Genomic DNA, 20147 nt, shown 5'->3' on the forward strand with positions numbered 1-20147 from the left:
GGCCTCCGGGGCGCAGAGGGCAGGCCTGACTCCACAGCTCCTCTTGGCCAGGGACTGCAGCCAATGGGAGCTGTGGGGGTGGTGCCTGTGGGCAGGGGCAGCACACGGAGACCCCCGTGGCTCCCCACTTAGGAGTTGCTGCCAGAGTGATGTGCCAGTTGCTTTCAGGAGCCGCCCGAGGTAAGCGCTGCCCGGCTGGCGCCTGCACCCCTCCTGCACTCCAACCCCCTGCCCCAGCCCAGAGCCTGCACCCAAAATCCCTCCCAGAGCACATACCCTGAACCCCCGTCCCCCATGCCCCAGCCCCAAACCAAACTCTCTCCCGGAGCATAGACTCTTGCCCCAGCCATGTGAAAGTGAAGGAAGGTGGGAAGGGGCAAATAGAGTGAGGGGGCGTGGCCTCAGAGAAGGGGCAGGACCTTGGTGTAGGGGGTGGGGCAAAGGTGTTTGGGTTTGTGGGATGAGACAGCTATGGAAATTTAGGAAATGCCTGCCAAAGCTGCCTGGTAAATAACAGCAAGGAGAGTCAGTCAATATCAAATATATTCCAATAATTTTTTTTGCAAAGATTTAAAGAGAATGTGTTTGGATTATGTGGGGTCCTCATTATTGCATAGCAATAAATCCTATTTACGATGGTTTTTAAGTACCTGGGACCCAGTCCTGCACTTCTTATTCAGTCAATACTCCCTGCACTTCAGGGAAGGATGGTTTGAGTGATTATTTGGGGACTGGAGGAGGGCGGGAAGAGAAGAAGGGGGATAACAAAATTTGGATATTTATGCCACGCTGTGGACAAGGCAGATCGCAAAGCTCAGCGGGAAGTGGGGGAGCGCAGGGATGAAGCCAGCTGTGATTGAGAAGTTCGGCCTAAGGAGCTGCCTTCCCGAGGAGATAAAGTGCATCTGGCCTGGGGGAAAAGGCCTTTCCAGCATGGGACTGGCTCCCCCTCGCACCCGGCCCCAAGGAAGGAAACTAGCGACATCCTCCAGTGAGTAACAAACCAACCCACCCTCCGGCAGGGGTACGGGACCGGCTGCCCGGCCCTTTGCCCTGGCCAGCGCCTTGCCGCGGGGGCGGGGAGCGACGTGGCGCCGGCGGCCCGGGCAGAGGGGCGCAGGCTGCGGGGCAGAGCCGGGGTGAAACGCTCCCTGCGCCGGGCGCGTCAGCGAAGGTGGCGAAGCTGGGTGGGAGGGGCGGCCATAGGGAGGCCTTAGTGCCGCTCTCACCCTTCCTGCGGCCCCGCCCTCCCGGTGCCATGGAAACGCGGCCTGTTGTCCCCGGCGCTGCGGGCTGCCTGGCGCAGCACGGGGCTCCGCGTGGCCCGTCCGGCCGCCTTCCATGGACTCGGCCAGGGCCTACTGCCTCCCGCAAGTCCCCGCCTCGAGCCCCGCCCTTTCCTTCCCCTCTTCCCCGGCGGCGGCGGCGGGCCTAACCCGGGCGCGGGCGCGGGCCGAGGCGCAGCTGCGCTCCGCGGTAGCCTGCGAGCGGGCCATGCGCTGGAGCGAGGTGACTCCGCCCGCCTCCGCAGGAGGGCGCTGGGCAGGGGCCGGGCGGGACGGGGGATCCCCCCGCCCCCCAACGCTAAGCAGTACCCGGCTGGGTCGGGGCAGGGGTGGGAGACAGCGCCCCCCCGCCCCTTTCCCGGGCTAAGCAGCGCCCGGCTGGGTCGGGGCAGGGGTGGGAGACAGCGCCCCCCCCCTCCGCCGCCCCTTTCCCGGGCTAAGCAGCGCCCGGCTGGGTCGGGGCAGGGGTGAGAGACAGCGCCCCCCCCCCCGCCGCCCCTTTCCCGGGCTAAGCAGCGCCCGGCTGGGTCGGGGCAGGGGTGGGAGACAGCGCCCCCCCCCGCCCCTTTCCCGGGCTAAGCAGCGCCCGGCTGGGTCGGGGCAGGGGTGGGAGACAGCGCCCCCCCCGCCCCTTTCCCGGGCTAAGCAGCGCCCGGCTGGGTCGGGGCAGGGGTGAGAGACAGCGCCCCCCCGCCCCTTTCCCGGGCTAAGCAGCGCCCGGCTGGGTCGGGGCAGGGGTGGGAGACAGCGCCCCCCCGCCCCTTTCCCGGGCTAAGCAGCGCCCGGCTGGGTCGGGGCAGGGGTGGGAGACAGCGCCCCCCCCCCCCTCCGCCGCCCCTTTCCCGGGCTAAGCAGCGCCCGGCTGGGTCGGGACAGGGGTGGGAGACAGCGCCCCCCCCCCCGCCCCTTTCCCGGGCTAAGCAGCGCCCGGCTGGGTTGGGGCAGGGGTGGGAGACAGCGCCCCCCCCCTCCGCCGCCCCTTTCCCGGGCTAAGCAGCGCCTGGCTGGGTTGGGGCAGGGGTGGGAGACAGCGCCCCCCCCCCTCCGCCGCCCCTTTCCCGGGCTAAGCAGCGCCCGGCTGGGTTGGGGCAGGGGTGGGAGACAGCGCCCCCCCCCTCCGCCGCCCCTTTCCCGGGCTAAGCAGCGCCTGGCTGGGTCGGGGCAGGGGTGGGAGACAGCGCCCCCCCCGCCCCTTTCCCGGGCTAAGCAGCGCCCGGCTGGGTCGGGGCAGGGGTGGGAGACAGCGCCCCCCCGCCCCTTTCCCGGGCTAAGCAGCGCCCGGCTGGGTCGGGGCAGGGATAGGAGACAGCGCCCCCCCCACTTCTTTCCCAGGCTAAGCAGCGCCCGGCGGGTCGGGGCAGGGATGGGGGAACCTCGTTGGGAAGGGGTGTCTTTTTCATGTTAGATATGCAATAAGTGTTCTTCATCCCAGCCACAGCAAGTAACCCAGGACAATGATAACTTCACTGTGGCACTAATTTGTGGCTGTTTGTGCTCTGGCATGTGGTCTCTTAGGCAGATGAGGTTGACCGTGGTGTCCAGAGAAGCTGACTTCAGCTTTTGCACTCTGCAGTGCTTCTCATTTCTGACTCACAAAAACTCCCAGAGTCTGATGCTGCCTTTAGGTCATTTTGCCATTTGTTTTTTGCTTTCAGGTTGTTGAACATTATACAGCACTCTTGAAAACTCTGAGCAAAGAGGAACTTCCTAAAGACTTTGAGCCTGGGCCTTACTATTCACAACTGGTAATTTTAAAAACGTTTCTCAGGTGATGAGCAGGATTGTTAACTCTTGCAATTTTATTACAAGTCTTCTAATAGATGGTCTTTCTTAAAATCCTAGCTTCTGAAGTGATGTGATTATGTGAAAATACCAGCTTTCATTTTTTTAAAAAAAGTTTCTGTCATGTTTGCAGAGAAAATTGGAACCCTAAAGGCTCTATAACCAGAAGGCAAATAAAAAGATTAGTTTAAAAAAAGTCTCATAACTTTTAATTTGATCACATGATTTTTGGGAGACTTTGCTCATGACTTTTGAACACTCAGAGTTGACAGTACTGGACAAATGTTGTTTTACAAAACGATACAATGGCAGGCTCCAGTTCGGCAATCAGATCTTTGTGGATGGACCCTCGATATCACTCGGGCACTACATGTGTGCAAGAGTTCATCTGGATCTGGTTGTAGGATTGGAGCCTTCATTTGGATAACACGAACATGTGAATGTATTATATTTTAAGAACATATAACTGAATTGTATGTTTGAGCCACATTTATCTGACTAGATGCCAGGGAAGCTGAGAGAGCACACTGTCTGGTCAGATGAAAAAGAGAAGCAGAGCTGTTAGCTTACTGATGCATGGTTGTGCTGGAGAGCACAAAGTAGTGGTGGAGAGCATTGCTAATGTTAGTGTTGTCATCCGCGCCATGTTGATGTATCTGATGGGATGGGCCCTTTGTGCATCAGATAGAATGCTTAGGGGAGAGCCTTCAAAAGGTGCAGTAATATTCCCTCATAGGATTAAATTCTGACCCCATTGAAGTAAATGGTGAAACATCTAATGACTTCACTGTAGGGTTGCCAACTTTCTAATTGCACAAAACCGAATGTCCTAGCCCCATCCTTTCTCTGAGGCCCCGTCCCCTGCTCACTACATTCCCCCTCCCTTGTGGCTCACTCTTCCCTACCCTCACTCACTTTCACAGGGCAGGGGCAGGGTGTTGGGTGCAGGAGGGGGTGCGAGCTCTAACTGGCGGTGCGGGCTCCAGGGTGGGGCCAAAAATGAGGGACTCAGAGTGTGGGAGGGGCCAGTGGGAGTGCAGAGCTGGTGTTTGGGGCAGAGGCAGTGCATGGAGCTCGGTGGCCCCCCTACCTAGGAGCTGGACCTGCTGTCTGCTTCCAGGGTGCAGTGTGGTGCCAGGATAGGTAGGGACTAGCCTGCCTTAGACCTGCAGCACCCCTAACCAGACTTTTAGTGGCCCGGACAGTGGGGCTGACTGGAACCATCAGGGTCCCTTTTCGACTGGGCGTTCCACTTGAAAACCGGACACCTGGCAATTCTTCACTGGGGCCAGAATTTTACCATGATGTAGCCCTATTTGTCTGTAACATTGGCTCCAGTGTGCATGTGCCATATGTTTCTTCATTACGACTACAAATACTTGTCTTTAGAAACCTGAAATAAATTAATGCAGGTTGGTTATGCTGTTCAGTTGAGGATTAAATCATTTTCTCGGCCAGGCTTTAGCGACAGCTGCAGTCTGGCAGAATTTTAGGACGGGCAATTTGCATGTGTTCTTACCTCTGCAGATTTACAACTGTGCCATTTTATTAATATGAGGCCTGCTTAGTTTTGTGTTCTGTTTGCAGTATTTTAAATTAATTTAGGTGACATACAAAATATCTGTCTTGTAGCTTATTAGAGGGACTACTGATTTTGTAATGTGAAATATTAATGATATTATAGTTCTCTTCTGGACAATGTACTTTAATGTTCCAGATAATCATTGAAGGGCCAGACCTTCTGCTGACGTAAAGTGACATAATTCCATTTATTTCAATGGAGTTAAGCTAAGAATCTAGCCCGAAATAAATAGTACCTAGGGAGTAGCTGAGGGAATAAATTTGAAATTATTTTAGAATACAAATGTGTGAAACGATTGTCCAAGAGAAATGGTAAAACATATTAAAAACTGGTCCCAAACATGTTCAGAACCTCAGCAATACTAAAACTTCAATAATAATTTGAGATTCTGGTTGTGTATTTCAGCTATTTGAAACCTATTATCATTTAGCCGTAGCTTTCCAAAGACAGAATCACCATAAGGAAGCAGTTCAAGAGCTTAATAAAGCAATAGACATTGCATCTATCCCTAAGGTAAAACTGCAGTAGTATTTATAGTATGTACATTGCATAACGAGTACCTTTTTTATGTAAAAATTCAGTCGATTAAATCAAAGGAGTGTGCTTTAAGATATACTGTCCTGTGTCTACCTTGTGGTTTTATTATATTATATTTATTCTAAAGTGAATGACAGCTGCATCTTAGAGTTACAGCAACTGTACATCAAAATGAGATCATCCAGTATAATAAACACCACTGCATTTGGAGACTCAGGTCAGACAGAGCCACAAATAATTCATTTTCTAAATATATTAGATTATTTTATGCTTGTACATTGCATTAAGCATATTAGAAATTGACCTGTAAGACATCTTTGAATAAAATTAGTGTGTGTTTTAGGTAATGGGAGGGAGGAAGAAGCTGAAATTTCCCGTTTCCTACCCTCACAACCTCCACTCATTAGTTTAATTCTGAGTGGTCACTATATTTGAAAAAGTGGGATGGACCTTGACTGCTGCAAATGTGGGGACCCTTTATAATTATGAATCAGTGATGTCATCTACATCTAATGCAGGGGCGGGCAAACTTTTTGGCCTGAGGGCTGCATCGGGTTTCAGAAATTGTATGGCAGGCCGGCCCCCACCCGCTATCTGCCCCCTCCCAGACTCCTGCCCCATCCAACCTCCCCCCCCATGGCCCCTCGAGTGACCCCTGCCCTGTCCACACTCCCCTGCTCCCTGTCCCCTGACTGCCCTATCCAACCCCTCCTCTCATTCCTGATGGCCCCCCTGGGACCCCTGCCCCATCCAAGCCCCCCTCCTCATTTGGGGTCACCAAGTGAAATTAATAGGCAGCAGGTTTAAAACAAATAAAAGGAAGTTCTTCGTCACACAATGCACAGTCAACTTGCGGAACTCCTCACCTGAGGAGGTTGTGAAGGCTAGGACTATAACAGTATTTAAAAGAGAACTGGATAAATTCATGGAGGTTAAGTCCATTAATGGCTATTAGCCAGGATGGGTAAGGAATGGTGTCCCTAGACTCTGTTTGTCAAAGGGTGGAGATGGATGGCAGGAGAGAGATCGCTTGATCATTACCTGTTAGGTTCATTCCTTCTGGGGCACCTGGCATTTGTCACTGTCGGTAGACAGGATACTGGGCTAGATGGACCTTTGGTCTGACCCAGTATGGCCGTTCTTATATTCCTTCCTGACTGCCCCCGCCCCCCGGGACCCTTACCTCCTATTCCCCCCCCTGACCGCCCGGACCCCTATCCATACACACTTCCGACCACCGCCCTGAAGTCTCCTGCCCTCTATCCAACTCCCTCCACTCCGTGCCCACTTACCGCGCTGCCAGGAGCAAAGAGACCAGGTCAGGCTGGGCTCTGTAGCTGCGCTACCCCAGGAGCTCACAGCCCTGCTGCACAGAGCATTGTGCCAGCGGCGGGGTGAGCTGAGGCTGTGGGGTAGGGGGGACAGCAGGGGAGGGGCCGGGGGTGAGCCTCCTGGGCCAGGAGCTCAGGGGCCAGGCAGGATGGTCCCGCGAGCCATAGTTTGCCCACACTGATCTGATGCCCTTTGAGTTAAGGACTTGATCCTGTGAGGCCTGAGCACTCCTGTGAGGTGTTATGCTAGAATATGTGGGCATTGATGACATTCACCACCTCACAGGATTAAGCCCTATAAAGACAAGTAACTTCTTTCCTAATTTTGATGTCTGAATTCCATTTACTAATGGCAATAGGATATTCTGGACAGTGTGACTAATATGCTTCTGGGATAATTAGTCACTGGGGGCTCGATCCTCAACTTCTGATAACTTTGATGGAAATTGCAGCCTCTCAGCCCCTTGCAGGAGATGCTTAGAATTTAGTGGGATCTGATCCTTGGTCTTTGACCTTGTGCTTTATATACACTAAGGCATGTTATAATTGCACAGGAATCCACCATTTGTCAAAGCTTATTAATTCATAATATTTTTAAATTTAGACTGAGTTTAAAATCGTATGAAAAAAGCAGAAACTTTTTCTGTGAAATAGTTGATTAAATTCTGTTCCATGTGAATATATGGGTCAAAGTACAATGTTTTGATTAATGTCTGAGATTTGACGCACACTCTAAAGTCTTTCCAATCTAGAAATTTTTGATTGCCAGGATAAATTATATCTAAGGTAATTGGAAACAATTGTGCCATGCTAGTCATAATTTTTTTTTACCGCTGGCATTGACAGCAATTGAATTATACTTTAAGGAATAATAATAAATGATTTTGTAAATAGGAAACAATGTGAGTAACGAGCAGTAAAAACAGTCATAAAATTGATGAACAAACTGAAAATTAGACCATTAAAATCCTCTGGCACCATAGGCTCTAAGTTTACTTGCTCTTTGTTCAGATAATATCGTATAGAAATGGATGCTGCATTTTTTGTTTTGTTTTTGAATTTATCTGTGTGATACATCTGTACTTTTTGATTAAACACAATGGTAACTGCACATTGGCTTTGCAGTTCATGTGCAATCTCATTAAATTCCTTCATTTTTTCCCTCCGAGGGAGTAAATTGATTTATATGAGCATGCTGCTAATGTTATAGCTCCTTGTCTAGCCCCTTGGGTTCTAATGTTTTTTAAACTCAGTACAATTATGGGAAACGTTACACTGGAATGATGACATAAATCATCCCCATAGGAGTCTGAGCAGTCTGGGGAATAATCTTATAGAGTCCTGCTGAGGTAAATAAGAACAGTAATTTGAAATAAATAAAAGACCAATGGTGCTAATGTGGATGGCTCAAGAATATCATTAAGTTCATAATGACAGGTTTGTTTGGTGTAACAATGCTGGATGTAAAGTTGCTTTTTAGATAGTACCTGAACTGTAATATTACAATCTTCTCTCCAGATTGCTTGTCAAGTTGGATGTGTTTCCAGAACTTTCCTTCATACACCACTATTTGCGAGAAGAGCGTATGCATATGTAAGATGTGGTAAGACACCCTAGCTCCCTATCTTAACTTAATAAATAAACATTGAAATTCCAAAGTGAGAGATTTTTCTGGAATGCTTTTGCTCTGCCTTGCACTTTTATTATAATTAGCAGCATGTGGGAAATATTGGGTGGAGATAAATATACATTCACTTAGCGTTGCAGCCTTCCAGAAAAGATTTATGTGCTGACAGCAGGGTAGACTTTTTTAAGGGATAGTGAGGGTGCTCAGAGCAACTTGCAGTCTCCAGATCCCCTGAGCACAGTGTGACTTTGATAAATAGGGATCCTAGTGGCCAGGTGCTTACTTGCTGCACTGCTGAGTGCATAGAACTATAGGGTTGGAAGGGACGTCAGGAGGTCATTTAATCTAACCCCCTGCTCAAAGCAGGGCTAATCCCCAGACAGATTTTTACCCCAGTTCCCTAAATGGCCTCCTCAAGGATTGAAGTCACAACCCTGGGTTTAGCAGGCCAATGCTCAAACCACTGAGCTATCCCTCTCCCCCGGTGAGGGCTTCTCTTCTAAGACTGGTTCTTGATGACAACCCAGTCCCTTCATCATCTGCAGGTCAGCAAAGGAATAAAAATGCAAATTTAAGAGGTAAAATGAAAACAATTTTTAAAAGAAATACTTTAAAAGTTTGTAAGCATTTATGCATTTACCTGTACAAATGTGATTGAGTAATTAGAGAATGGAGCGTATTTACTATTGAGAAATACTTCACAGTCTTTAGGAACAAAGGGAAAAAATCCCCAAAGACTAAGTAAACAGCAAATTTAATCCAAGTTTTATCTGACCTACAAAATTCTCAAATTAAAATAAAAATAAAGCATAAAGGAGCTTCTCTGTTTCAAGTCAGGGGCTATTGGGGGAGTGGGGGAAATTTAACTATCTGGGCTCAAAGCATCAAATCAAGACCTGTGTAATACAAAGGGATCCAGACAGAAGGACCTTCCCCGTAGACCTTTTAATTGAAATGTGAATTGAGGCAGGCATAAAGGTCCATGTGTGGATCCTTTTGTAGGATCTTGGTTCAAAGAAACCCACATTCAGCAAGATTTAATAGCATTTCTATTTATGCATACATAAATAAAAAGTTTAATAATGTTACAAAATAGAGATGTATTTTATTAAATCTGAAGACCACAGCTGTACTTTTCCATCAGAGGCATGTATGGGAAAATGCACTATAACAAATTGCATAACTGAAAGTGTACTCTGCTTATTCAAAAACTTAGGTGTGAAAATGTGCATACTAAATTGCAGGCATGATTTTAGGACCACTTCAGAGCAGTGCACATGCCCAGAGGCAGAAAAACGGGCACAGAGGGAATTTTTACCCTGAAAATATAGATGCCAGGTTAGTTTAGCAACCTACAGGGTTTGGTGAGAATTTTGTGGCTTGCAGTGGAGCCAAACCTGGGATTTAGGTGCTAAATCTGGGGTTTAGGTGCCTAAATCCCTTTGTGTTTCTGGGCCTAAGCAATTTCTTGGCTCACCAGCAGCACCTGTTGAAAATATTACAGCCCTGTTGCAAGCCCAGTTAGGCTTGTAATTGGTTGTTTTATTTGAACAAAACATAAACTTGAAAACAATGCATAACCTTCAATGTATTTTCAGCTCACAGTGAACACTAGAATGACATCAAACAAGCAAGCAGTCTCAATAGGATTTTGAAGTTGCCTTGCTTTCAAAAAGAAAACTATATAGCAGCAGAGCAACACGTACATATTCAGATAACCACAGTCACATTCATTGGCTAAATACCCTGTTCTATTTTGATGTGAACCCAGTGATTGTGAATGCACTCAGAAATAGTTTGAGACTATATGGGTAACAGATTGTCACATGAGGTCCTGATGAAATGTAGAGGCAGTGGTGTCTAGTGATTAGGGCACTTGACTGGGGCTCAGAAGTCCTGGGTTTTACATCTACTGCTACCACCAGCTTGCTTTGTGACTTTGAAGATGTTGCTTCACTTTTGGTTTTGGTGCTTTTGTTTCCCTTTTTATCATTCATCTGTCTTGTTTGTTTAGATTGTATATTTTTCTGGATTGTCTCTTAGTGTGTGTTTGTACAGCCCCCTAACACAATAAAGCATAACACACAATTATATCATTATTCCGTTATCTGAATGTCACTAATGCCTAGGGGTCCCAAACTGAGACTGAGGTCCCATTTGCCAAGTTATCCTGTGACTGGCATATCTGAATTAAAAAACAGCCAGTTGTGGTTCAAAGATCCATATTTTGCTTTGGTTGGGACAGAGTGAGCAAAAACAACACAAGTATTATCTGGGAATTATCCTTTGTGACTCAAATCCAGTTAAAGCTCACTACTGAATACTCTTGGGCAGTAAAGTGTCTGGCAACTCCACATCATCTAGGTGCATGTGGAAATTGGGCATATTCTCTTCTTTTCAATTCAGGTTCTGATATCCCCCTCATCACTGTAGTATCTGAATGCCTTCCAATAGTGCCTTAAATGATGTGACTAACATCTGTCGTGTGGTTCACGCTTTCATCCTTTTCCTTGCGGGAGAATTGTGTGTGCACTGTAGTGGTTTATAGTGGTAGAGGTTTTTTTGTTTTTTTTTAAGTAATATGAGTTAGGCTGCACAACTCAAGTTGACATAAGTTATGTTGCTCAGGGGTGTGAATTAGCCAACCCCCTGAGCGACATAAGTTATGCTGATTTAAGTGCTAGTGTAGACAGCGCTATGTAGGTGGGAGAGCTTGCGGGGGCTGGAGTAATTAAGCTGATGAGAGAGCTCTCGCCGGTCGGCTTAGAGCAGCTACCCAGAGAGCTTAGCTGCACTGTGGTGCAGCTGCACTGCTGTAAACTGTCTAGTGTAGCCATAGCCTTAGTAACATACTCTGCAATGGAGCAGGGGACACTATTATCCATGTTATCTCCTCCAATGAAAAAGCAACAGGAGGTAGGTCAGGGGAAGAAATCTCTGCAAGGATCCTCCCTGTGTCTCAGCATCTATTCTGACACCAGTTTCTTGTCTCATTCACTCCTTCTCCCAGCTCAGCCAGACTCTAGGCTGCACAAAAAGGGCTCTGCAAGTTTGGAAAGGAACATTCCAAAGGGGAAACTGAGGTCCTCCTTTCCTGTAGAAGAGGGGAGATTTGCACCCGGAGCTCCCCTCCGTGTATAGATATAGGTATTCTGATCTGGCCCCATTAATTTAAAATGGCCATTGAAGCCCATTCCAGCATGTTTTAGGGAATTATGGCAGCATATGTTGTCCAAAAAAATCTGTTCTCCAGAGGCAAAAAGAATCACAGAGTTTAAGGCCAGAAAGGACCACCGTGTTATCTGATCTGACCTCCTGTATATCACAGGCCATCAACACCAACTAGTACCTGCACACTAACCCCAACAACCAAAATTAGATGAAAGTGTCACAGCCCACAGAAGATGAAACTATTATGTGTCACAGGCAGAGAATAGGAGGGACTGAGATGCATCAATATCAGAGGTCCCTGCCATGGCAGGGAATTGATAAGTGAGATATACGCAGAAACTCCTGGCAAGTGACCCACACTCCATGCTGCAGAGGAAGGCAAAATACCGCTAAGGTCACTGCCAATCTGACTTGGAGGAAAATTCCTTTCCTGCCCCACATCTGGTGATCAAATAATTAGACCCTGAGCATGTGAGCCAGAGCCAGAACCAGCCAGCCAAGCACATGAGACTGAGAATGCTCAGTGCCACCTCAGAGTACTGGCTCACAACATCCAGTGTCCCATCTCCAGCTGTTGCAATCTCTGATGCTTCAGAGGAATGAGACAAAAAAACAAAACCAAAACAAATGCAACAAAATGGGCAGGGTGGGATGTAGGTGGAGGCCCTTCCCCACCTCTATAGATGACCAGCTAAAGCCCCAAAGCATGAGATTTTAGGAACATCAGGCAAACCAGAAGATACCCTCCCCCAGGAATGCGGAACCCCGCACACTATCATTACAGACAACCCCATACAGTCCCACTCATAAATACATTGATCTCTGTTTGTTTGCAGTCAGTTTATACTCATTTCTTCATGTGCCAACTTTGTCCTATATCTTAAATTACCTCTTCACGCTGCTGTTTGTCAGCTGATGGCAGTACATAGCACAAGGCTATTTCTTTTGTGGAGAATTTGTGATTTTGGCAGCATAATGCAAATACTGGAATTTTGTTCATTTTAACAACACTTCTAAAACTTCCTGCAAGGCTTTTGCTGACCATGTTAACCCTGATATGTATGAAGAAGTTCAGCAGCCAGTGATGGACCTGATGAAAAATCCAGATGTTATCTGCTGTGAATCCATAGTCATAAAGCAACACCATATAAAGAACAGGAGTACGTGTGGCACGTTAGAGCCTAACAAATTTATTTGAGCATAAGCTTTCGTGGGCTACAGCCCACTTCATCGGATGTATGCAGTGGAAAATACAGTAGGAACACACACACACACACACACACACACACACACACACACACAAAAAAGAATGGGTGTTACCATACACATTCTAACAAGTGATCAGTTAAGATGAGCTATTATCAGCAGGAGACAGAGAAACTTTTTGTGATAATCAAAATGGGCCATTTGTAGCAGTTGACAAGAAGTCGTGAGGAACAGTAAGAGGGGGGTGGGAAATAAACATAGGGAAATAGTTTTACTTTGTGTAATGACCCATCCACTCCCAGTCTTTATTCAAGCCTAATTTAATGGTGTCCATTTTGCAAATTAATTCCAATTCAGCCGTCTCTCATTGGAGTCTGTTTTTGAAGGTTTTTTGTTGCGACTTTTGTAATATTGCGACTTTTAGGTCTGTAATTTGGAGATTGACGTGTTCTCTGACTGGTTTTTGAATGTTATAATCCTTGGCGTCTGATTTGTGTCCATTTATTCTTTTACCTAGAGACTGGTTTGGTCAATGTACATGGCAGAGAGGCATTGCTGGCACATGATGGCATATATCACATTGGTAGATGTGCAGGTGAAGGAGCCTCTGATAGTGTGGCTGATGTGATTAGGTCCTATGATGATGTTCCCTGAATAGATATGTGGACAGAGTTGGCAACGGGCTTTGTTGCAAAGATAGGTTCCTGGGTTAGTGTTTTTGTTGTGTGGTGTGTGGTTGCTTCAGGTTGGGGTGTTTGCTTCAGGTTGGGGTGCTGTCTGTAAGCAAGGACTGGCCTGTCTCCGAAGATCTGTGAGAGTGATGGATTGTCCTTCAGGATAGGTTGTAGAACCTTGATGATGCTCTGGAGAGGTTTTAGTTGGGGGCTGAAGGTGATGGCTAGTGGCATTCTGTTACTTTCTTTGTTGGGTCTATCCTGTAGTAGGTGACTTCTGGGTACTCTTCTGGCTCTGTCAATCTGCTTCTTCACTTCAGCAGGTGGGTATTGTAATTGTAAGAACGTTTGATAGAGATCTTGTAGGTGTTTGTCTCTGTCTGAGGGGTTGTAGCAAATGCTCTTGTATCGTAGAGCTTGGCTGTAGACAATGGATCGTGTGGTGTGGTCTAGATGAAAGCTAGAGGCATGTAGGTAAGTATAGTGGTCAGTAGGTTTCCGGTATAGGGTGGTGTTTATGTGACCACCGCTTATTAGCACTGTAGTGTCCAGGAAGTGGATCTCTTGTGTGGACTGGTCCAGGCTGAGGTTGATGGTGGGATGGAAATCGTTGAAATCATGGTGGAATTCCTCAAGAGCTTCTTTTCCATGGGTCCAGATGAAGATGTCATCAATGTAGCACAAGTAGAGCAGGGGTGTTAGGTACGAGAGCTGAGGAAGCATTGTTCTAGGTCAGCCATAAAAATGTTGGAAAACTGTGGGGCCATTCAGATACCCATAGCAGTGCTGCTGACTTGAAGGTATATGTTGTCCCCAAATGTGAAATAGTTATGGGTGAGGACAAAGTCACCATATTTTTTCTGAGGCTAATAGTGAACTGAATAGAAAATTAGTTCTTAAGAGTAATTGTATTTCATTGTAAGGTGTTTCCAGTGTATTTCTGGATGTACCTTTAAAATTACAGATCACAAAAGATCTGGTTCTCTGAGACAATGATCTAACATAAAAGCCTTTGATTAGTATTGTGACCAGCTTTAGAAACTTTGCACAGTCTGAATTTCGGCATCCAGGACGGGATGGATTGATTTAAATCACCAGTTTTAATCATGATTTAAACCAGCAACCAGGAAACCTTGATTTAAACAATAAATTTTAATCATATTTGCATTTGTACTTTTAATTATTTTCATAGACAATAATTGATTTTTGTTCATTGTTGGTAACTATTAAACTATGTTGATTTGCAATTAAATGTAGTCTTTACACTAAATATGGTGCTTCTTTTTGCTAGTTAGTAGAATAAACTATATACACCTTTATTTGAACAGTTATATGCTTAACTTACATTTATTCATTCTTAATTTTTACATTTTTATTATGTTAGGAAAAGGTGAATGACGCATTTCTGATTATTACCAGATGTTTAATTTTTTTACTTGTGATTTGTGTCAAGCTCTATTTGGATGGAAATTCAAATTAATTTAAAAATGCGCAAAACTAGCATTTTAAATTAAATAAGTTTCTTACATTTTGATAAGAAAAAAGTTTATAAATTTTATCTAAAATATTTTGATATTTATAATTAACTGATTATTAAACAGAGGAAGTATATCTGTATTTAATGAACTGAACTGATTATTTCTTGACACTATGCCCTTCAGGGTGTCAGAACTAGTAGATCTGACCCTCTCACATCTGATTTTTATTCATAGACTGGAAAGGAAAACAAGCTTTCCTGCTTTTTCAACTGTCAATTGGTTTCTTAATTGAGATCAATTACTAGTTTGTTCTATTTGAATAAACTGAAATGAAGAAAATATTCTCTTTGCTCCTGCAGAAGAGGCTGCTGCAGTCAGAAGCTGATTTAGCAGTTAAACTAACTCTGGGTCCAGGTTCTTAACCAATGATTTCCATCAGTTCAGTGGTTTGACCTTCTTTAAAACTTTGGCAGCAAGTGTGTACTGCTTCATGTTATTTTTGTATTTAAATTGTACCATAGAATCTCTATGGATGGATAATTCCATGCTCTAAAAATAAGAATAGAGTAGTAGGGATATGTTACTGACTACCTGACTAGGATGGTGATAGTGACTGTGAAATGCTCAGGGAGATTAGAGAGGCTATTAAAATAAAGAACTCAGTTAAAATCCCCCATTATTACTATCTTCATATTGACTGGGTACATTTTACTTCAGGATGGGATGCAGTGATAAAGTTTTGTGACACCTTAAATGACTGCTTCTTGGAGCAGCTAGTTCTGGGAAGCCACAAGAGGAGAGGCAATTCTGGACTAGATCCTGTGCTCCACTTAGGACTAAATCAAGAGGTTAATATAGCTGGACCGCTTGGTAATAGTGACCAAAAATTTAACATCCCTATGGTGGGGAAAACACTGCAGCAGCCCAACACTGTAGCATTTAATTTCAGAAAGGGGAACTACACAAAAAGGAAGTTAGGTGAACAGAAATTAAAAGGTACAGCACCAAAAGTGAAATCCCTGCAAGTTGCATGAAAACTTTTTAAAACACCATAATAGAGGTTCAACTTAAATGTATACCCTAAATTAAAAAAAAAACATAGTAAGAGAACCAAAAAAGTTCACCGTGGCTAAACAACAAAGTAAAAGTAGTGAGAGGCAAAAAGGCATCCTTTAAAAAGTAGAAGTTAAATCCTATTGAGGAAAATAGAAAGGAGCATAAAGTCTGGCAAATAAGTGTAAAAATATAATTAGGAAGGCCAAAGAAGAATTTGAACAACTAGCCCAAAAACTCAAGAAGTAATAACCAAAAGATGTTTTAAGTACATCAGAATTAGGAAGCCTGCTAAACAACCCAGGGAGGCCACTGAACGGATCGAGATGCTAAAGGAGCACTCAGGGATAAGGCCATTGCCGAGAAACTAAATGAATCTTTGCATTGGTCCTCACGGCTAAGAATGAGAGGGAGATTCCCAAATCTGAGCCATTGTTTTTGGTTGACAAATCTGAGGAACTGTCCCAGATTAAGGTGACATTAGAAGTGCTTTTGGAACAAATTGATAAACAGTAATAAGTCACCAGGACCAGATGGTATTCAAATGTGAAATTGCAGAACTACTAACTATAGTCTGTAACCTATCATTTAAATCAACTTCTGTACCAAATGACTGGAGGGTAGCTAATGTGACACCAATTTTTAAGAAGGGTTCCAGAGGTGATTCCAGCAATTACAGGCCAATAAGCCTGATTTCAGTACCGAGCAAACTGGTTGAAACTATAGTAAGGAAAGTAAAAAATTGTCAGACACATAGAAGAACTTAATTTGTTGGGGAAGAGTCAGCATGTTTTTTGTAAAGGGAAATCATACCTCACCAATCTACTAGAATTCTTTGAAGGGGGGGTAAAAAAGCATGTGGACAAGGGGGATCCAGTGGATATAGTGTACTTAGATTTTCAGAAAGCCTTTGACAAGGTCCATCACCAAAGGCTCTAAAGCAAGATAAGCTGTCATGGCATAACAGGAAAGGTCCTCTTATGGATTGGTACCTGGTTAAAAGATAGGAAACCAAGGGTAGGAATAAATGGTGTATTTTCAGAATGGAGAGAGGTAATAGTGGTGTCCCCCATGAGTCTGTACTGGGCCTAGTTCTATTAAATGTATTCATAAATTATCTGGAAAAGGGGGTTGTGACAGATCCAGGCCAGTGGGGTACAGGAGTCTGGTAGAGGGCAAATATATTGGTCACTGGATGAGTAGTTTTGTGTTCCCTGAGTGACCAGAGCAGGGGCTGCACTAGAGTAATCAGGAACCTGCTAGAACCAATAAAGGCAGCCAGGCTGATTAGAACATCTGCAGCCAATCAAGGCAGGTTAATCAGGGCATCTGGGTTTAAAAAGGAGCTCACTCCAGTCAGGGAGAGGGGAGCCAGAGGAGAAGAAGTGCGTGAGAGGAGCTGGGAGCAAGAGGCGCAAGGAGCTGAGAGTGAGAGAGTGTACTGCTGGAGGACTAAGGAGTACAAGCGTTATCAGACACCAGGAGGAAGGTCCTGTGGTGAGGATAAAGAAAGTGTTTGGAGGAGGCCATGGGGAAGTAGCCCAGGGAGTTGTAGCTGTCATGCAGCTGTTACAGGAGGCACTATAGACAGCTGCAATCCACAGGGCCCTGGGCTGGAACCCGGAGTAGAGGGCGGCCCTGGGTTCCCCCCAAACTTCCCAACTCCTGATCAGAACAGGAGAAGTTGACCCAGACTGTGGGGAAGATCACTGAGGTGAGCAAATCTGCCAAATAAGCGCAGAACCCACCAAGGTAGAGGAGGAACTTTGTCACAGGGTGAACAGTGAGGTGGTAGAATTTGCAGATGATGCAAAACTACTTGAGGCAGATTGCAAAGAACTGCAAAAGGATCTCTCAAAACTGGGTGACTGGGCAACAAAATGGCAGATGAAATTCAGTGTTGATAAATACAAAGTAATGCACATTGGAAAACATAATCCCAACTATTCATGATGGGGTCTAAATTAGCTGTTACCAGTTAAGAAAGAGATGTTGGGAGCATTGTGGATAGTTCTCTGAAAACATCCACTCAATGTGCAGCAGCAGTCAAAAAAGCAAATAGAATGTTGGGAGTAATTAAGAAAGAGAGAGATAATAAGATAGAAAGTATCATATTGCCACTATATGAATCCACGGTACATTCACATCTTGAATACTGCATGCAGATGTGGTCCCCCCATCTCCAAAAAGATATAGTGGCATTGAGAAAGGTTCAGAAAAGGGCAACAAAGATGATTAGGGGTATGGAACGGCTGCCATTTGAGGAGAGATTAATAAGATTGGGACTTTTCAGCTTGGAAAAGAGATGACTAAGGGGGAATATGATTGAAGTCTATGAAATCATGACAGGTGTAGAGAAACCTAATAAGGAAGTGTTATTTACTCTTCATAATACAAGAACTAGGGTCAACAATGAAATTAGCATGCAGCAGATTTAAAACAAAAAGAAGTATTTTTTCAACAATGCACAGTCACTTTGGAACTCCTTGCCGAAGGATGTTGTGAAGGCCAAGACTATAACAACGTTTAAAAAAAAGGATTAGATTAGTTCATGGAGGATAGGTCCATCAATGGCTATTAGCCTGGATGGACAGGGATGGTGTCTCTAGCCTCTGTTTGCTAGAAGCTGGAAATGCGTGATGGGATGGATCACTTGATGAATACCTCTTCTGTTCTTTCCCTGTGGGACATCTGGCATTGTCCACTGTCGGAAGACAGGATACTTGGCTAGATGGACCTTTGGTCTGACGCAGTATGGCCATTCTTATGTTCTTAAATTAAATGCTTTTAATAGATTACAATAAGTTTAGCCCTTGACATTGACAACCTATTTCAAATTTAATTTGAAATAGGTTTATTTTTAAAAAATCGCTGTATTTAAATTTAAAAGAATAATTTTTAAAAAAACTATTTTTTTTTTTTTTGTCACCTAGCTCCAGGATGCAGTTTTAAATAGCCATCCATGGGGAACTTAAGGTCAACAGGAAGTTGTTTATCCATTTCTCATATGCCTCTTCTATTATCTCCTACCTGCACTGCAGCGCTTGATGTGTGCAAGTTTTTATCCAACAGGAATTAAAACCGGCGGTTACTCAGCCGATTCAAGATGTGGTGACCCAGTAGAATTCTACTTTCAATAGTTAGATATTTTCAGGACTATGAACAAGCTTTTGCTATCTTTTGTTCAGAAGTTCCTAGCATTCCACAGACCCAAACATGGTGGAGTCTCACAGAGGCTTGTCTTTATAATTCTTGTCTTGGAGCCTGTCAAGCCTGTATTTCTGTTGCAAGACCTGCAGTTTGAGCATTGACAGCCGACCTCGGGGGTGATACCCAAATGATTGCCTATATATACACATGCACTTCTATTACATTTTCCCATTGGTATTAGAGTAATCAAAATCTAGGTTTTAAATTCCATTTCAGACTGGTTCAGCCACATTGAAGTAGAACAAGGATATATAGTTTCTTGCATGCTAGATGCCCAATTTAAGGCATTTTTATTTAGTTCTGAGAGAGCTTGTGATGGACATTTGGTGCTGGTATAGCAGGAGCCACCAACATATTCTGAACCCTTTGGTAGCTCCTGTGGAGGCACTGGGATATGAAGCTTACTGCAAAGGTGCAGATGTATAGAACTATGATTTTACCAACTTTATTGTAAGGCAATGAAGTGTAAACACTGAGGAAGGGTGGCAAGTGGTGGATTTATGTTTTTTTTTTGTTTTTTTTTTTACTTTTGTCATCTTTGTCAACTGCTCCACTTAAGTGGCAGGACAAGATCAGCAGTGAGGATATTCATAGCCGAACCCAGAAACCACCCCCATCAGGACTGGTTCAATTTTGGCAGTTTCTTGATGTGGACATATTGTTGGGATGGAAGACCAGCGAGTTGTGAAGTGTTTACCAAATAATTCTGCTACATGGTGGGTAATCACAGGGTCACCAAAAGTTCGGTAGTGAGATAAGATTGCCAGTGACAGACAGTCTGAACATCCAGCCAGACCGTCTGAAGAACTGAGCTAGAGATCAATCTGGGTGTGCTCCATCTGCAAGAAGGCTGTCCCCCTTTGGGATTTGCCTTGATGATGTTATGTGATATTGGAATATCTGCCACCTTGACATAAGTTGAAGGAAAACATGCACAGAAAAGCCAAGAATGGACAGCATGCAATAGAAACAGAGAGCAGAGAAATAAGTTAATTAGCAACCTCTTAAGGAAGTCACAGTAGATACTAAAAGCATGTGGAGTTACTAAGAGAAGCTATGGATAGTCTTCCATCTAGTGCAGGGGTTGGCAACCTTTCAGAAGTGGTGTGCCGAGTCTTCACTTATTCACTCTAATTTAAGGTTTCGCGTGCCAGTAATACATTTTAATGATTTTAGAAGATCTCTTTCTATAAGTCTAGAATATATATCT

At 44.9% G+C, this 20147-nt stretch overlaps 1 protein-coding gene across 1 annotated transcript in view; it reads left to right on the top strand.

Moving 5' to 3' along the window:
- Positions 1–1341: 1341 nt before the first annotated feature.
- LOC115645127 overlaps positions 1342–20147 on the top strand; it is a 96956-nt gene continuing 78150 nt past the window's right edge. The window contains exons 1-4 of the mRNA XM_030549524.1: positions 1342–1509; positions 2942–3031; positions 5056–5163; positions 8037–8121. Coding sequence (XP_030405384.1) covers positions 1342–1509; positions 2942–3031; positions 5056–5163; positions 8037–8121 — 451 coding nt within the window. The remainder of the gene's footprint in view (positions 1510–2941; positions 3032–5055; positions 5164–8036; positions 8122–20147) is intronic.

This window comes from Gopherus evgoodei, chromosome 1 (genome assembly GCF_007399415.2).
Source record: "Gopherus evgoodei ecotype Sinaloan lineage chromosome 1, rGopEvg1_v1.p, whole genome shotgun sequence".
NCBI lineage: Eukaryota > Metazoa > Chordata > Testudines > Testudinidae > Gopherus > Gopherus evgoodei.